This window comes from Miniopterus schreibersii (assembly GCF_964146895.1).
Source record: "Miniopterus schreibersii genome assembly, chromosome: 10".
Classification (NCBI taxonomy): Eukaryota; Metazoa; Chordata; class Mammalia; order Chiroptera; family Miniopteridae; genus Miniopterus; species Miniopterus schreibersii.
The window spans coordinates 80,346,445-80,360,190 of NC_138110.1; the positions used below are offsets into that span (position 1 = coordinate 80,346,445).

Consider the following 13,746-nt stretch of genomic DNA (forward strand, 5'->3'; position numbering starts at 1 on the left):
CATCAACCTTCTGATTAGCATGTGCGTACCCACGTAAGTCTGCCCATAAGAAAACCTGAGCTACGTGCTTCTAAGAATTCCTCCTGAGAATGTGTGCATGTTTATATGTGTGTGTATGTCTATGTACGTGGTTAAGTGCACGTCTGCATATATGTACACTCAGCCGCGTTAGCTTGGTTAATGTGATTCATCCCTATGGTGGGAGCATCCTCAGTGTGCCAACATCATGAGACTGTAAGATTAGGGTCCAGATCACAGGCTGTGGTAAATTCATAAAAACAATAAAACCACCTGGCCTTCCCATGGCTATTTCTGCTTTGGCATGTTTTATGACTGCCATCAGAAATAACTATAACCCCACATGGAGGCCTAGACCCCCTTAAACAAACCTAGCAAGAAAAAGTGACATCGTGTAGATATTAGTTTTGCATATCAGGGGACACTTGTTCCCTTAGTCATCTATACCAAGCCTCCTTAGCTTTTAAAGAACATGGTCAAATTAGTGAAAATATTAGCTGCCGATAGCTGAGATCTTACAGGAAGTGAATAAATTCATCAATGTGCATTGGTTAACAACCAATCTATCTTCAAACAATCCTATGAAATGGTCCCTATTATCCCGATTTTACAAATAAAAATACCGTGACATAGAATGTTGAGGATTAGGTGCAAAGTCTACAGCAAGCAAGAAACAGGAGAAGCAGGACTGGAAGCCGCATCTGGTTCCCAGCCTCGCATGCGGGCTGGTGCCAGGCCTCCAGGTGACCGAGCAGGCAGCCCCCTCCCCTCCAGTGTGCAGGCCCCCAGGGTGCCCTGGGGATGTCAGCAACGCCTTACGACTTAAATCAGGAAGCTGGCTTGAGGATCTCGGCCCTCAGCTTCCCCAAGTCCCTACTTCAAGCCCACCACCAGGTGAAAGCTAAGCGGGAATAAAGGGAACCCGCCTGGCTCCCTCTTCCCTGAGCGTGTCTCCATCAGGGCCCATTGCTGCCCCCTCCCTGTTTCATTAACTAGTGGGCCCCCTCCGCACTGCCTCTTTCTGGAATGAACTGTAGATTACTGTGTCACCAGGCAATGGCCTGGGGCCATAGATTATCGACTTCGGTTGCAATGGGGCCTTTACAACCTCCTTCTCCTGATGGCCCCTCTTCCCTCATATGTCCAGCGTCCACTTCTCTATGGGGCAGTGAACATCGAGGCCTCCGTCAATCCTTAGCTTGTCCTTCGTTTCATAGAATCATCTCCTTACGTTCCCTCCTCTCTAGGTGAAGCGAGGTGTCTCTAAAGTAACAGGAAGCAAAGAACAACACCCAGGGGCCCACCTAGCTGGTCACAACATGGGGAGGCGGAGTAGCTGCACCCTTCACAAGGTCCCCAGGACAGTCAGAAAGGTCGGCCGCATCCCTTGCATTGATAAGCTCTTAGCTGACCCTCCCTTTGCGAAACCACGATTTTAAGTCCTAGACTTAATCCCATGATCACCAATCCCAGGATGAAAATATAACCGATCAAAGCCTAGACCATACCACGTGCAGCTATCTTTAGGCCCTGGTTATGCTCCAAATGATCAGTTAATGAAAATTACGTATTTCCATTTACAACTCTAGCACTAAGAAAGTCATCTAAATCTTTGCACCTTTAAAAATACATCAAAAGGTTTTGAGCTACACATGTAAAATATCCATGATTTCTGTAAACAATACAATATTAGCAAAGCATAATTAAAGCCACAATCTCCCAGTGCTCTTACAGAAATATTTCTGTTTAAGGTGAATGTGCCTCATACAGTTAACATCTGACTTACTTGACATATGCTGTCATAGTGAAAGTCATCGTTCACTTTATATTATTTTTAAAGTTTTAGTACTTGAACTGAGCATCCAAGCCCTGCTCTGAGGTTACCTTTGTAACATAGGATAGAAACTCCAACAAATTTTACATATATCCCAATTTCATCTATTGCCTGTTCTCACCTAAGTAAAACAATATGTACAAACTGAAAAAAAAAAAATGCAATTGTATATAGATAATGTAACCTGATTTATTTTTCCATTAAAAAAAAAAAAAGGCTTCTGTTGGTCAAATCTCAAATCGCTTTAGCCTGACATTCTTGCAGTTTAAAATGTGATAACCAGTTTTTCTTGTGCTACGTGATAGCTCATCATAAAGTGCGCCAGTGAACATCACAGACCCTCTTTGACAGGAGCAAGCTAATGGGCGGACTGACACAGAGTGTGCAATTGCATAATTACAGATAATGACTGCCAGGTCCCGCAAATGAACACGTGGCTGCCCCGGGTCTCTGTCTTTCTTTCATCCCAACTGCTAGGGATTTGCATTTCTATAAAGAGATTACACAGCTTTATACTAAGATCCATTTGCTTTAAAAATTATAGTTTTCAGAACCAACGGGCTTTTTATTCAAATTCTCCAAAGATCATTTTGATGGATACATTTTGGGATACTACGATTGCCTTTTCGAGTTGATTGGGATTTAATGTATAATTAGCTTCCTTATTAAAGACGATCTGTGAAATGACACGTTTCATCTTAATGGAGGTCCGTTCAATTAACTGTGTTGCTGATGACCGTTCGGACCCTGGAGTCACTGGACTTCACCTCTCGCGCAGGCTTAAGGAAAACCTATTCCCCTTCAGAACTGATGAAATGCAAAGAGAGCATTCGCTAGAGGTTTGATTTTAAATAGAACTGGAAAATTCTTTGACAAATCATAAAGTTGTCTTATAAAAGTTCCTGTACTGGGAAGATATTAAACTAAGGAAGGAAAAGAGGTAAGGAAGAAACAGGAGCTTACTTACCAGGCGTGAAATTGTATCGGGCTGAAAATCCCATGGATTCCAGCTCCCCATCAGCAAAAAATTTAATCCATAGAAATCTTCCACTGGATTTTATTGTAGGTGGATTCTGTTGTCCACAAAAGCGTCCAATTATTGGAGAAAACCCAAAAGGTCCATCTCGAACTTCAATATGATCAAATTTGCACTCCCAAGACGGTTCAATAGAGTACTTTTCGTCAAAGTAAAGTTCAATGCACTGTCTTGGGGCCGCTGAAAAATAGAAAAATTATATCTACGAGGCCCTTCTGACATCTTTAATCTGATTTTTCTGATTCTGCTTCAGATTTCATCTGCACATCTATCAAACTCTGAGCATGAGACACGTGGAAACACAAAGCCAGCATGCTCTACACTTAGCTTTGCAAGGAATACTATTCCCATATAAAGTCTCAGGAATGATCCTACAAAATATTATTCTGATGTAAAATGACCATTTCCATGTCTAACAGAGAACTAAAAACTCACAGTGTTTTTGTGAAAGGCTGCTAACTTGGGTTTAGAAAGGAGAGAGGCATGTTTCTGTCATGTTTTCTGTATTTTCTGGGCTACCCAGTTTTAAGGTCAGACACCACTTGAGAATGGGGTAGCACAGTTATGCGACCGTCCCAATAGGCCCAATCAGATGGCTCTGGAAAGATCAAAGTGTGGGTACAAGGCAGTGAAGAGCAATCTTTCTCTGAACACAAATCTTTTCATGTCACCCCCCGGTTCAAACTTACTCAGCAACCGTCCTAACAGTTCCGGAAAACTGATCAAAACACTTAACATATGGGATCCTGAAGGGTGTCCTACGGCCCACACGCCCAGGGTCGCCTCGCTTTGCCTGCAGCCCAAGCTCAGGTCACCTCAGACAAACCATCTTCCCTTATTTAGGCTTCTGTGCATTTCCCCACTTTCTTGAGTATCTAAATAACTCCAATTTGTTAACTCCTGTTTCTACAGGCAAGTCTCGCTTAAAAGAAACCTCTCTAAACCTATTCACTAAGACTAGGCTTTATTCACCTTTTTCCAGCACTCAGCACAGTACTTGTCAGTGAGGACTTCTCGAAAAATTCTTCACTGGGTAAACTGTACACGAGCTTATAATCTGCATAAATGTTTTCACAGCTCTCTAAGGCATCGTGGACGGACTTCCAGGACAGCTCTGGAAACCTCCACGTGGATGGGCTTGCTGGTGCCTGTATGTTTCCCTGTGACTTCCACCCAGTTCAGGATTCAGGCATCTGGACTGGTACTCAGCCAGGATACCCCCGAACAGCCCGAACAGGTGTTCAAACAGCCTCACATTTGTCTTTGTTTGTAAACAGCTGTTGACTTGAGTCCTCTGAGTGCTTCTCAGCCGCCAGGCCCTGTTCATGGACCTGCCCCCTCTGGACACTTGAAAGCTAAGTCCTGGCACAGCTCTCCTCACAGGATCAGTGCTCAGTGATCATTCTGAAGGGCTGCTGTTCACGCCACCCTGGTTCTTAGATGTATATTGAGTATCACCCTTGATGGCTCTAAAATTAGAGCTTTGCATGCATGGAAGTCAAAAATTCATGCAGACTCGAGATACACGATGAATTGGAAATTAGAGACTTATAAAATAGAAATATAATCTTGATGCTTTCCAAAGATAAAATTGAAGCTACCCTGGTTAGAGGTCAACCCATGTTGAAAGACTATTCTATGGATGATTTTTAATCTCTAAAAATGTTTCTAACTCTTTGGTCATTGCAGAGACATTTGTTACCTTTATGAGTAAAATCAGAATAGGTCTATCTACCACTAACATGTATCATGAAGGTCAACAAATACAGATTTGAGGAAGTACCAATGATTTTTTAAAATGTGAAAATTGGAAAATATCCTAAGAAATTACCTGGAAAACCATACCCCTCCCCCATCCACAAGTCTAAAAGCAAAAAGGCAAATGCTTAAGAAACTGGGCCTATTTATGTATTAGCATCAAAGTATGTATTATTGTCTTATAGAATGTGTCTGTTTGTCTCCTCTTGATAAGCCGGTATCAGTTTTATGAGGAAGCAAACTGTCAGAATAAGGACTATTATTTCATTAGAAGTAAATAATGTATGTTTAGGGAAAAGTAAAGCAAATTTAGCTAAAACTCTATCAATCAGCATATACCCATCTATTTTCCCTATTAGGAAATTCATGGCCATCCAACACGAGTTCACTTATTTGTACATTCTTTTCATTGCCCCTTAAGTTCTGTCTATCGCGGAAGATCCAACCTCTCCATGTTCCTTCAGGAAATGCACCCTCTATGGCACTGGGTAAACCACATTATACATGGACAATTCATTTTCTTTGGCCCAGAATATTGAAGTTAACTACACACACTCACATCTGAAATTCCACTAACTGAATATTAGAACGTAGTAACATAACTTTAAAAAATAAGTATGTCATATGGTTTTCGCTGCAGATGAAAAATGAGCGAAGATGGTGCATGTTAACCATGGAGAACTCTCTAGGTCCAACTCCCTAAATTTCCATTTTCTCCCCCTTCATGTCTCTCAGGCCACAGCTGCCCTTCACTGTCACTCTCTCGATAAGCCACCTTTGATCTGAAGCAGCAGCTCCCTTTTCAAGAGGTCATAACCACTTGGGGACTCTTTGGACACGCTCAGACCTATGAGCCCTTTCTCCTAAATACTGCACATTTATCCGGTATATTGCCTCCTATTTGAGGGAGTTTTAGGACAACCTGAAACCCACAAAAGGGATCCCCCTTTCTGTGACTGAGGCTGCACCTGCATTGAGCTCAATTTATCTTCTTACCTTAAGAAACTTAACCAACTCTTTATACCTCTTTGTCTTGTGTTTTAAATTTACCTTTTCCTGCAGAACAGGCAATCCTTCACAGAATTAAACATGACGATTTGCCCCATTAAAAGAAAAGAAGACAAAGGAAAAAAGAAACGGCGTTTCTATGGTGGGTCCAGAGACCCCCCAAGCGCTCCACCCACTGGGAGCTGGCTCCACGCCCACTGTGTCCTGAGAGCACACACCCTGAAGTGACTAACACATTCTTAATTGCCTCACACAGCAGAAGCATTTGCTTGGAACTGACTTTTTCTGTGATGCCGGCTCTTTCGCTGTTTCCTGCTTCTTGAACCTCTGTTCACTCAGCTGCTGTGGCCTTTAAAAACCTGACTCTCCAGTCCATCCCCTGGCTCTTCCTTCTCTTGACTCTGCCCACCCCTTACACATGGTTTTCCTGAAATTCTGTGTCTTCTTTCATCTCCCTCTAGAGCAGTGCTCTGGGTGCCACTGTCATCCCAGTGGAGAGCTACTGTGATATAATGATGCCTGCAGCTCTATCAGAGGCCAATTAAATCAAAATTTCTGGGGACAGGCCTAGGAGTCTATATTTTTTGAAAGAGCTGAAAAACAGTGCTCCAGATACTCTCTCCGGGCAATTTTATTCATTAACTTCAACAGCAATCTCTGTATCCTCAATAACAATCTCTAATACCCTCGAAACCTCTATACGTATGACCTACCAATATATGTTTTCAGCCCAGAACCTTGCACTGAGTTAAAGATCCATATATCCAATCTCCTTACGAGACATCTTCATAAACACCAAACTTGAACACGTCACTTTTCCCTGAAACCGTCTTCCTCTACCTATATTCCTTGTCTGGCACAGTAATTCCATCCGACAAGTCACAAAGCCAAGACGTCGAGAAGAGTCCTGGGGCCCCCTCTCGTCTCCTTCCCACAGCCAGGTCCCGTTCCCCAAAACCACCCCTCCCCTCGGCCCACCGCCCGCGGCACCTCTGTGGCTGGAGCTCCCGCCGCCACTCACAGTTACTTGGCCTTTCACAGTCAGTTTCAACCTGCATCCTCCCCTTTAGGCACTTCATCAAAATCTCGCCTTTTCATTTCTCTAAGTTATTTTAGCGGCACTCCATCGTCCGTAATTCACTTTCCTGGGGGAGCATGGGGACTCCCAAGTTCTCCGGAACCTGAGACAGGCCCCTCCTCAGCCTCCTCGCTGGCTCCCGCCCTCGCCCTCTCCAGGAGCCGAGGACCCTCCGCGAGGGTCCTGAGCACACCTGTCAACTCCCGCCTGTGCTCCTTATTCCATAGAGAATGACCACCTCCTGCCTGTTCTGCGAAAATGCGCTGAGCACCTCCGCCTCCTGGAGGCCTCTCTCCCTTCCCCTGGTCCGCACGCTGTGCTGGTTTGGAGACTTTGGGTTGTTTCCTGAAAGGAGCACAGTCCCCAGCCCAACCGTGTGGTGACCAGCTCAAGGCAAGCCTCACGGCTGTGCTGGTCAGCCCTATCCAGACTGTACCTGGAAGAGCGGTTGTTTCCTGGTAGTTGTTGCAGGAAATATTAGCTAAATAAATATATGAATAAAAATGACTAGTATGAAGTATTTCAAAAGGCTATAAAAGTATGGGAAAGAGTAACAGGAGGACCCAGTTGCCAACTTTAAATTCCACCCTTCCTGTCCCAGGAATGAGTGCAGACATGTGCGTGATGTGAAAATCAATGTGAGCAGAGCTTTCTGATTCCACTGATGATAGGCATGGAAGCCCATTAACACGCAAGGATTTGCTTTTGAATTAATTATTTAAATGAGGGAACTAGTTAACTTCATGATTCTTCATAATTTGAAGTGTAAAATACAAAACACAAGCTATGTGAACTTGAACCCGTCTCTTCATCTGTAAACTTGGGCCAACAAACACACCTGCTTCCTATGACTAAATGTTTCAATCTATGTTATTTTAAAGTTCATGGCACATATCTATATACTATATGTACTTAACATTAACTTAGTAAAAAGAGCTAATTTTACCCCAGAATTTCCACATCCCAACCTCCTTTCCTATCAGCCGTAGGAGAAAGCACCCGGGCCGGGCCGGGACTCTGCTCTCTCAGCCCCCCCCCCCCCGTCAGAGGTGCGCCTTTGTTCGAAGTTCAACCTCAAGCAGGACAAGGCGAGAGGAAAGATGCTGGCCTCAAAATTGCTAAAGGAAAGTGAATCATTTCTAAATAGAAATTCTTGAAATCAGTTAAACATAAAGGCTGCTTCTTTCTAAGTAAGAGTCCCTTATTTCTAAGTAAACACTGAGCGGAGACATATCTTTCCTTTAAGGTAGCTCTGCCCGTCTCTCTGTCTGTCTGTCTATCTATGTTAGGAAAGAGGTTGCAAGTTTTGGGCTGTTAGTTACTAACACATATTAAAACCTGTCACTAGGTAAAATGTTCATCTATGCTTCTAAAAATCATACTTCACAGGGAGGTGCCTACAAGGGTAAGGGCAATAAAGTGTCCAAAGAGAACTGAATCTCTTTCCAGCACCATCGCTCTGTCCAGCTGGGGAAAAAGAGGAAAGAGGCATCCGAATTGGGAATCCTGACTTCGGTGGTCAAGTACGATAGTGTCACCTGCTAGTACCAACGAAGGCAGCTGCCCTTCGGACAGATGTTTGGAAAATGGGATTCGAGATTTATTTCTGACATGCATATGCTTTCTGTGCTTTATATCAGCAAAGAGAAAAACAACAAATCTGCAGGTTATTCTCATCCTTGTTAAACGAGTAAAACACCAGTTTCCAAAATTGTGACACATTAGGTAGTATTAGGCCAACCGTGTGTCCATTCTACTAATTTAGAATTCCAAAGCAATTAAATCAACTGCCAAATAGCCAAGTTGTTTCTGTGTTTGTAATTCCCAGAATTTGTTCTTAACCCATCATTAGTAATTTCAATAATTAGCTTAATCACAGAGTTTATAGTTATTTGACCCACTGAGAGATATTCACAGGCATGGTTTCCAAAACCAGTTTCCATAACTGTCCATCCCCAGCACAGCGGCCCAGGCGGGCCCCGCTCCTCACCTTCTATGATGTAGATGCATTCTCGGTCCGGGGGGTACTTGCCGGGGTAGTTGGGAGAGGTAAAGACACCTCCCTCCGCATGTTTCGTCCAAGTTCCACACTGCACTGACTTCTGGGTTTCTGAGGTGGTTTGCTTCTCTGTAAAACATTTTTTTAAAAAGAGCCATCATCCAATTTTCTATAGAACTAAAAATACAGGGCACATTCTTATAATACCCATTAGTAAATTAATTTCTAAAGGTTGTCTTAGTCAAAACCACTCAATTTACACACGAACAAATGTTCATACATTCTGGGATGTTAAGAATATAGGGGACACGGGGGAATGTTAATAATTAGAGGTCTCCCACCCACAGCTCTCCAAAGAAACGCACCTGCCCCTTTCTTGGTTGCCCCAGACAACTGAAGGATGATTAAACTTGCTACAACTGAAACAGAAAAAAGAAAAAAATTAGAGAGAGATCATATTAATATGCACCGAAATGATTAAGAGCTCTAACAACAACGCATGATGTAACCTATCAAAGCAGGTCAACGTCACTGTTGTTAACTGTTCCAGGTCGGCTCAGAGCTTGCTCACACTCATTCAAAATGCCCACACCAGGACGACTGAGGAATCCCGTCAGGAAGGCACGCGGGGTAAGGACGGCTGAGACCCAGACCCTCGGGCGAACGCCGGCCGGGCACGAAGGGACAACGCTATTAATAACCTACTGCTGTCCCACTTCAGTCGGGCTTCGGACCCACACTGTCCGAGCGGCCCTTCGCGGGGGGCCGCGCCAGCGTCCCCGCAGGAAGAGAGCTTGGCAGCAGGTGAAAGGGGGGAAGCAGGAGAAAACCGTGACATGCTAGCAGTCAGACCCCAGGACTGATGCTGACACACTGCCATGCTGTTGTGTTTTGGAAAATAAACACTTAGCAAACCTATGGTCTGGGCGGGGGACAGGGCAAGTGAAATTAGGGTGGACTCTCCGATCCTGGCCTTCAGCAGGCCCGTAGCAGTGTTCCCTACAAAAGGTACTCAGTGTTCCACCAAGTGAGCCCGCCCTCGGCGTTTTCCAGGCTGCAGCATTCATCTCTCCTAACCTTAACTCCCATTTAATATTCACTGTTCTCCAGAAATAGACTATTGATCTGACAGAGGCGACCGCCGTAAGCGTGCTATCCAAGTCAGTTGTTCAGTCTCAGAGCGACTCCGACCTGTCCCTTAGCCACGGCCGGCCGTTGTAACCTGAACTTTCTGTTTACTTCTGACATTCGTGATTCACGCTGCATTTCGACAAAACTTAAAACCAGAAAGTGTTAAAGCGACCGACCTGGCCGTCAGAATGCCTGATGTTTTCTCTTCCCCGTTATTTTCATTGTTGCCCAGTGACCGAAAAGCTCTAAGTGCCAGGAGGGGTAAAGGCAAGTTTCCACTTAGCCTGCGTTTGGGAGGGCACACACACAGCATTCCCCAAGCCAAGCTGGCCGCGGGACCCTATCAATGCCCTTTGCTTAAAGACGACCCCAAGGAAAAAGGTCCTGGGCCTGGCCGGAGCGGCTGAGAACTGCCAGCTCTGTGACTTTGTTCTCCAGCCCGGCGGCAGGGAACGTGAGCCGCTGCTCTGGCGTGTGTTTCAGCAGCACACGCCTGACTTCGGCCGGCCGCCACTCTGTCCACAAGCATCGCGGCAGGGCGCATGGGGCGCTTCGGCCACCCTGCGCCCCATCACATGTGGAACAGGTACTCCCGGAACACGGCGCCCCGGCCTCTCCGCCGCGGCCGGTAACTCTAACCCCGGCGTTAGGATGTGCCATGTCCCTCACTCGCTCTTACGCTGCCTGTCACTGGCTGGGTGACTTTTGATGCTATTTTCCTCCAGTGTCTCTCCGGTCCCTGCGCGCCGACCACACACTCCCAAAGCCACACTCTGGGGTCCGCTGGCCTGAGAGTTGAGCCATCCCCCCCCCCCGCCCTCCTCCAGCGCTGCGTTCAGCTGCGCCCTAAACTACGAACGGGGGGCGGGGGATGCGGACCCGCTGGGCTCCCGAGGCCCCCTAGGAAGGAATATTCGCTACCACCCACCCCGCGGACCGTCTGCACCTGCGCCCCCCGCGGGCCCACGCCCCGGCCCCGCACGTGCGCGCCCCTAGACCGCCAGCCCCCGATGCTCCTGCGCAGGGAAGGGCCGCTCCCGGCGGCGCTGAGACCCGCTCCGGCCGCCCGCCCCGCGCCCGCGCCCGCGCCCCGCGGCTCTGCTGCAATACAGAAAGTTTCCGCCCGCCCGGACTCGCGGGGCCTGCGGGTTCGCGGGACGGCGCGGGCGGGGTGCGGGCGGTACTCACTGGGAAGCACGCTGCGTCCATAGGTCATGTCTGTGCGCTACACCAGAGGCTCCGGGCTCCACTAATTCCATTTAGAGACGGGGAGACGTCCAGCGGCCGGGGAGGACCGGGCGGAGAGACGGCGGGACGCGCGGCCGGGGCGAGACGCAGGGCGGCGGGAGCGGGGCAGGACGAGGGCCGAGCCCACGCGGCGGAAAACCCGGACCCGCGCGTCCTCCGCCCGGCTGGCGCGGTCACGGCCCAGCCAGCAGCCCCGCCGTGACGCGGGCATCACAGCCGGGCGCCGCTCGCCGCGGGCTGCGCCCTCCTCCCCCGCATCACCGCCGCAGCCGGGAGGGCGCGGGCAGGGGGCGCGCGCGGAGCCCCGGGGCGCCGCGGCCGGGGACCCGGGACCGACGGCGGCGGCGGGCGAGCTCAGTCCCCGGTCGGGTGCACATCCACGGCGCGCAGCGGGTCGGGGCAGCGGCCCTCCTCGGTCCAGCCCTGGCGGCGCTTCCGCTGAGGCATTGGCGACGGGAGGGCCGGGTCTGTCATGGGCGCGCGGGCTCCGCACCTCCTCTGCGATCTCGCGGGGAGAGAGGGCGGTGGGCGTCTGGGAGGAGGCTGGGGGGCGCGGGGGCGGGGGGCGGGGCGGGGCGGAGCCGGGGAGGGCAGGGCTACCCGGCGCCAGGCAGAGCCGCGGGCGCGCGACCCTCCAGGCCGCCGGGCCGGGGTGAGCTGGGAGGCTGGGCGGGCGCCCCGGGCTGGCGCACGGCGCTGGGCGCGGCGAGGACAGCACACCCCCGATCCCCGGGAGGGAGGGGGAAAGAGAGGGAGGGAGGGAGGACCAGCCTGGGATCCGTCACTCCCACCGGGCCGCGGGGGCCGGCGGGCAGCCGGCAAATCCGCGCTGGATCCCAGCGCCGGAGAAAAGGCGCGCAGGGGGAGGGGCCGTCAGGCCAAAACAACGGGGGCTAATTTTTCACTTTTTAAGGGCAGGAAGTTGCGGCCCACCCCTCTCCCGCCCCTCAACATCCGCGTGGAGAGGGAGGGGGCTCCGCGCCCTGGGGGTGGGGGCTTCGCCGGGGACGCGGGGCTGGGGCCGGGGCCGGGGACGCGCGCGGGGCGCTCGGAGGCCAGCCCCGCAGGAAAAGTTTCCCGGTTCATCTCCGGGCGTGGTGCGGGGGTCGCCCCCACCAACCTGTTCCTGCGAAGGCTGGGGCTTCTCGCCACCTACCTCCACCCTCCCGGAGACCTGAACCCCCGAGGCACGCACTGGGTATCTCCGACCCACCCCCACAGGGCGGGCTCGCGCGCAGGGAGTTAAACCGGGATGGGGGGGGGCGGGGAGAGCTGCCGGCGGAACAGCCCTGGAAATGCCCCGGCTCCTAAGGGGGCCGCAGAGGGCCGAGCGCGGGCGCTGGGGGTCCCTCCGGGCGCAGCAGCCCCGCCGCCCCCGCCCCGCGCTGTCCGCCTCCCTGGCGGCCGCGGGCTCGGCGCGCAGACCCACCGCCAGCTGGACGCGGGGCCTCGCGTAGGCCCTCGAACCCGGGACCCCAGGGGCGCTCGGCCACAGACCCGCGCCGCTGGCTGCGCAGCTGGCTCTGGGCTCTGGATGGGGGGGTGGCGGGGGGGGATGGGGGTAGGACTAAGGCGGGAAGCGAGAGATGTTGCACCGCTAAGACTGGAGCCCCCTCAACAGCGACAGGAGAGAGGAAAGGGCCGCTAGAGGGGCCCCGCGGGCGCTCGGAGCGGCCCGCCGCTCGCGCACCTGCTGCTCCCGGGCTGGGCGCGCGCAGGTGGCCGGGCGCTGGCCCGCAGCCCTCGCTTCCCCGGCCACGCGGTCGCGAGAGGGTGGCGTCTCCTGCCTCTCATTTGGGGTGAGGGACGAGCGGGTGACTCCGAGTCTAAAGGGGATCTACGCGCCCCCGGCGCCACCTGCCAGGCTCCTTCTACCAAGATTTCGCTTCCCCGATTCCAGGCAGCGGCGAGTCCTTGAAGGTGCGGGAAAGTCACCAAGTGGAGCGGAGCGTGTGCGCGCCGGGTGTCCATCCGCCTGATGACCGGCGGGCGCGCGGGCCGGCGGGAGGGGAGGGGACCGGGGCGAGCGCGCGGGGAGACTGCGCGGCCGGGAGAGGAGCCCGGCTCCTGCGCGTGGGGGGCCCGGGGAGCGGCGCAGGCCCGCGCGTGGCTACACCCCGTGTGGGCTTGTAGGAGGCCCCAGGGGAGACAGGCAGGGGTCCCGCGCAGCGCTGTGACCCACGTGCCGTTCTCGTGCCTGCGCGGGAGGGGGCCTGGGAGGCGCAGGGGTGGGGGTGGGGAAGAAATGCCCCAAAGGCACGGAAGCAAAACCACCTGAGTGGTGGGCGGCCAGGCGGATGACAAAGGACGCGGGTCGCCAATGGGGGAGGGAGGGTCCTTGGAAAACGGCCAATGATGCGCGATGATAGTGTAACGCTGAAATCATTAGGATTGGCCGGTAATTGTTTCTTACACCCAGAAATGCATCCTTACAAAAAAGATACAGCCCTTTAATGAAACAGTGACGACGTTAAGAATCGTCTTAAGGGAAATGACTGCATTGCTCAAGTGCAGTTTGAAGACAGGATGGAAATTTGGTCTCTGCCAGGCCCATGCACTCAGGTAGGTCGGACCTGTGCCCTCCTCTTTGCCCAGGTCGGTTTCCCAGGACAGGATTTGGTTACCTGGCCCAGTGA

At 51.4% G+C, this 13,746-nt stretch overlaps 1 protein-coding gene across 4 annotated transcripts in view; it reads right to left on the reverse strand.

The window, feature by feature from the left end:
- The window catches only part of NETO1 (neuropilin and tolloid like 1), a 76,275-nt gene extending 64,931 nt beyond the window's left edge, over nt 1-11,344 (reverse strand). Inside the window, exons 1-4 of one of the 4 annotated variants that reach the window (XM_081148304.1) lie at nt 11,051-11,344; nt 9,097-9,150; nt 8,723-8,860; nt 2,820-3,068 (exon numbers count right to left, since the gene is read on the reverse strand). In XM_081148304.1, the coding sequence (XP_081004430.1) occupies nt 2,820-3,068; nt 8,723-8,860; nt 9,097-9,150; nt 11,051-11,078 (469 nt within the window). In that variant the 5' untranslated portion in view covers nt 11,079-11,344. The remainder of the gene's footprint in view (nt 1-2,819; nt 3,069-8,722; nt 8,861-9,096; nt 9,151-11,050) is intronic. The other 3 variants (XM_081148305.1, XM_081148307.1, XM_081148306.1) reach the window with 3 other exon arrangements.
- Nucleotides 11,345-13,746: the final 2,402 nt, after the last annotated feature.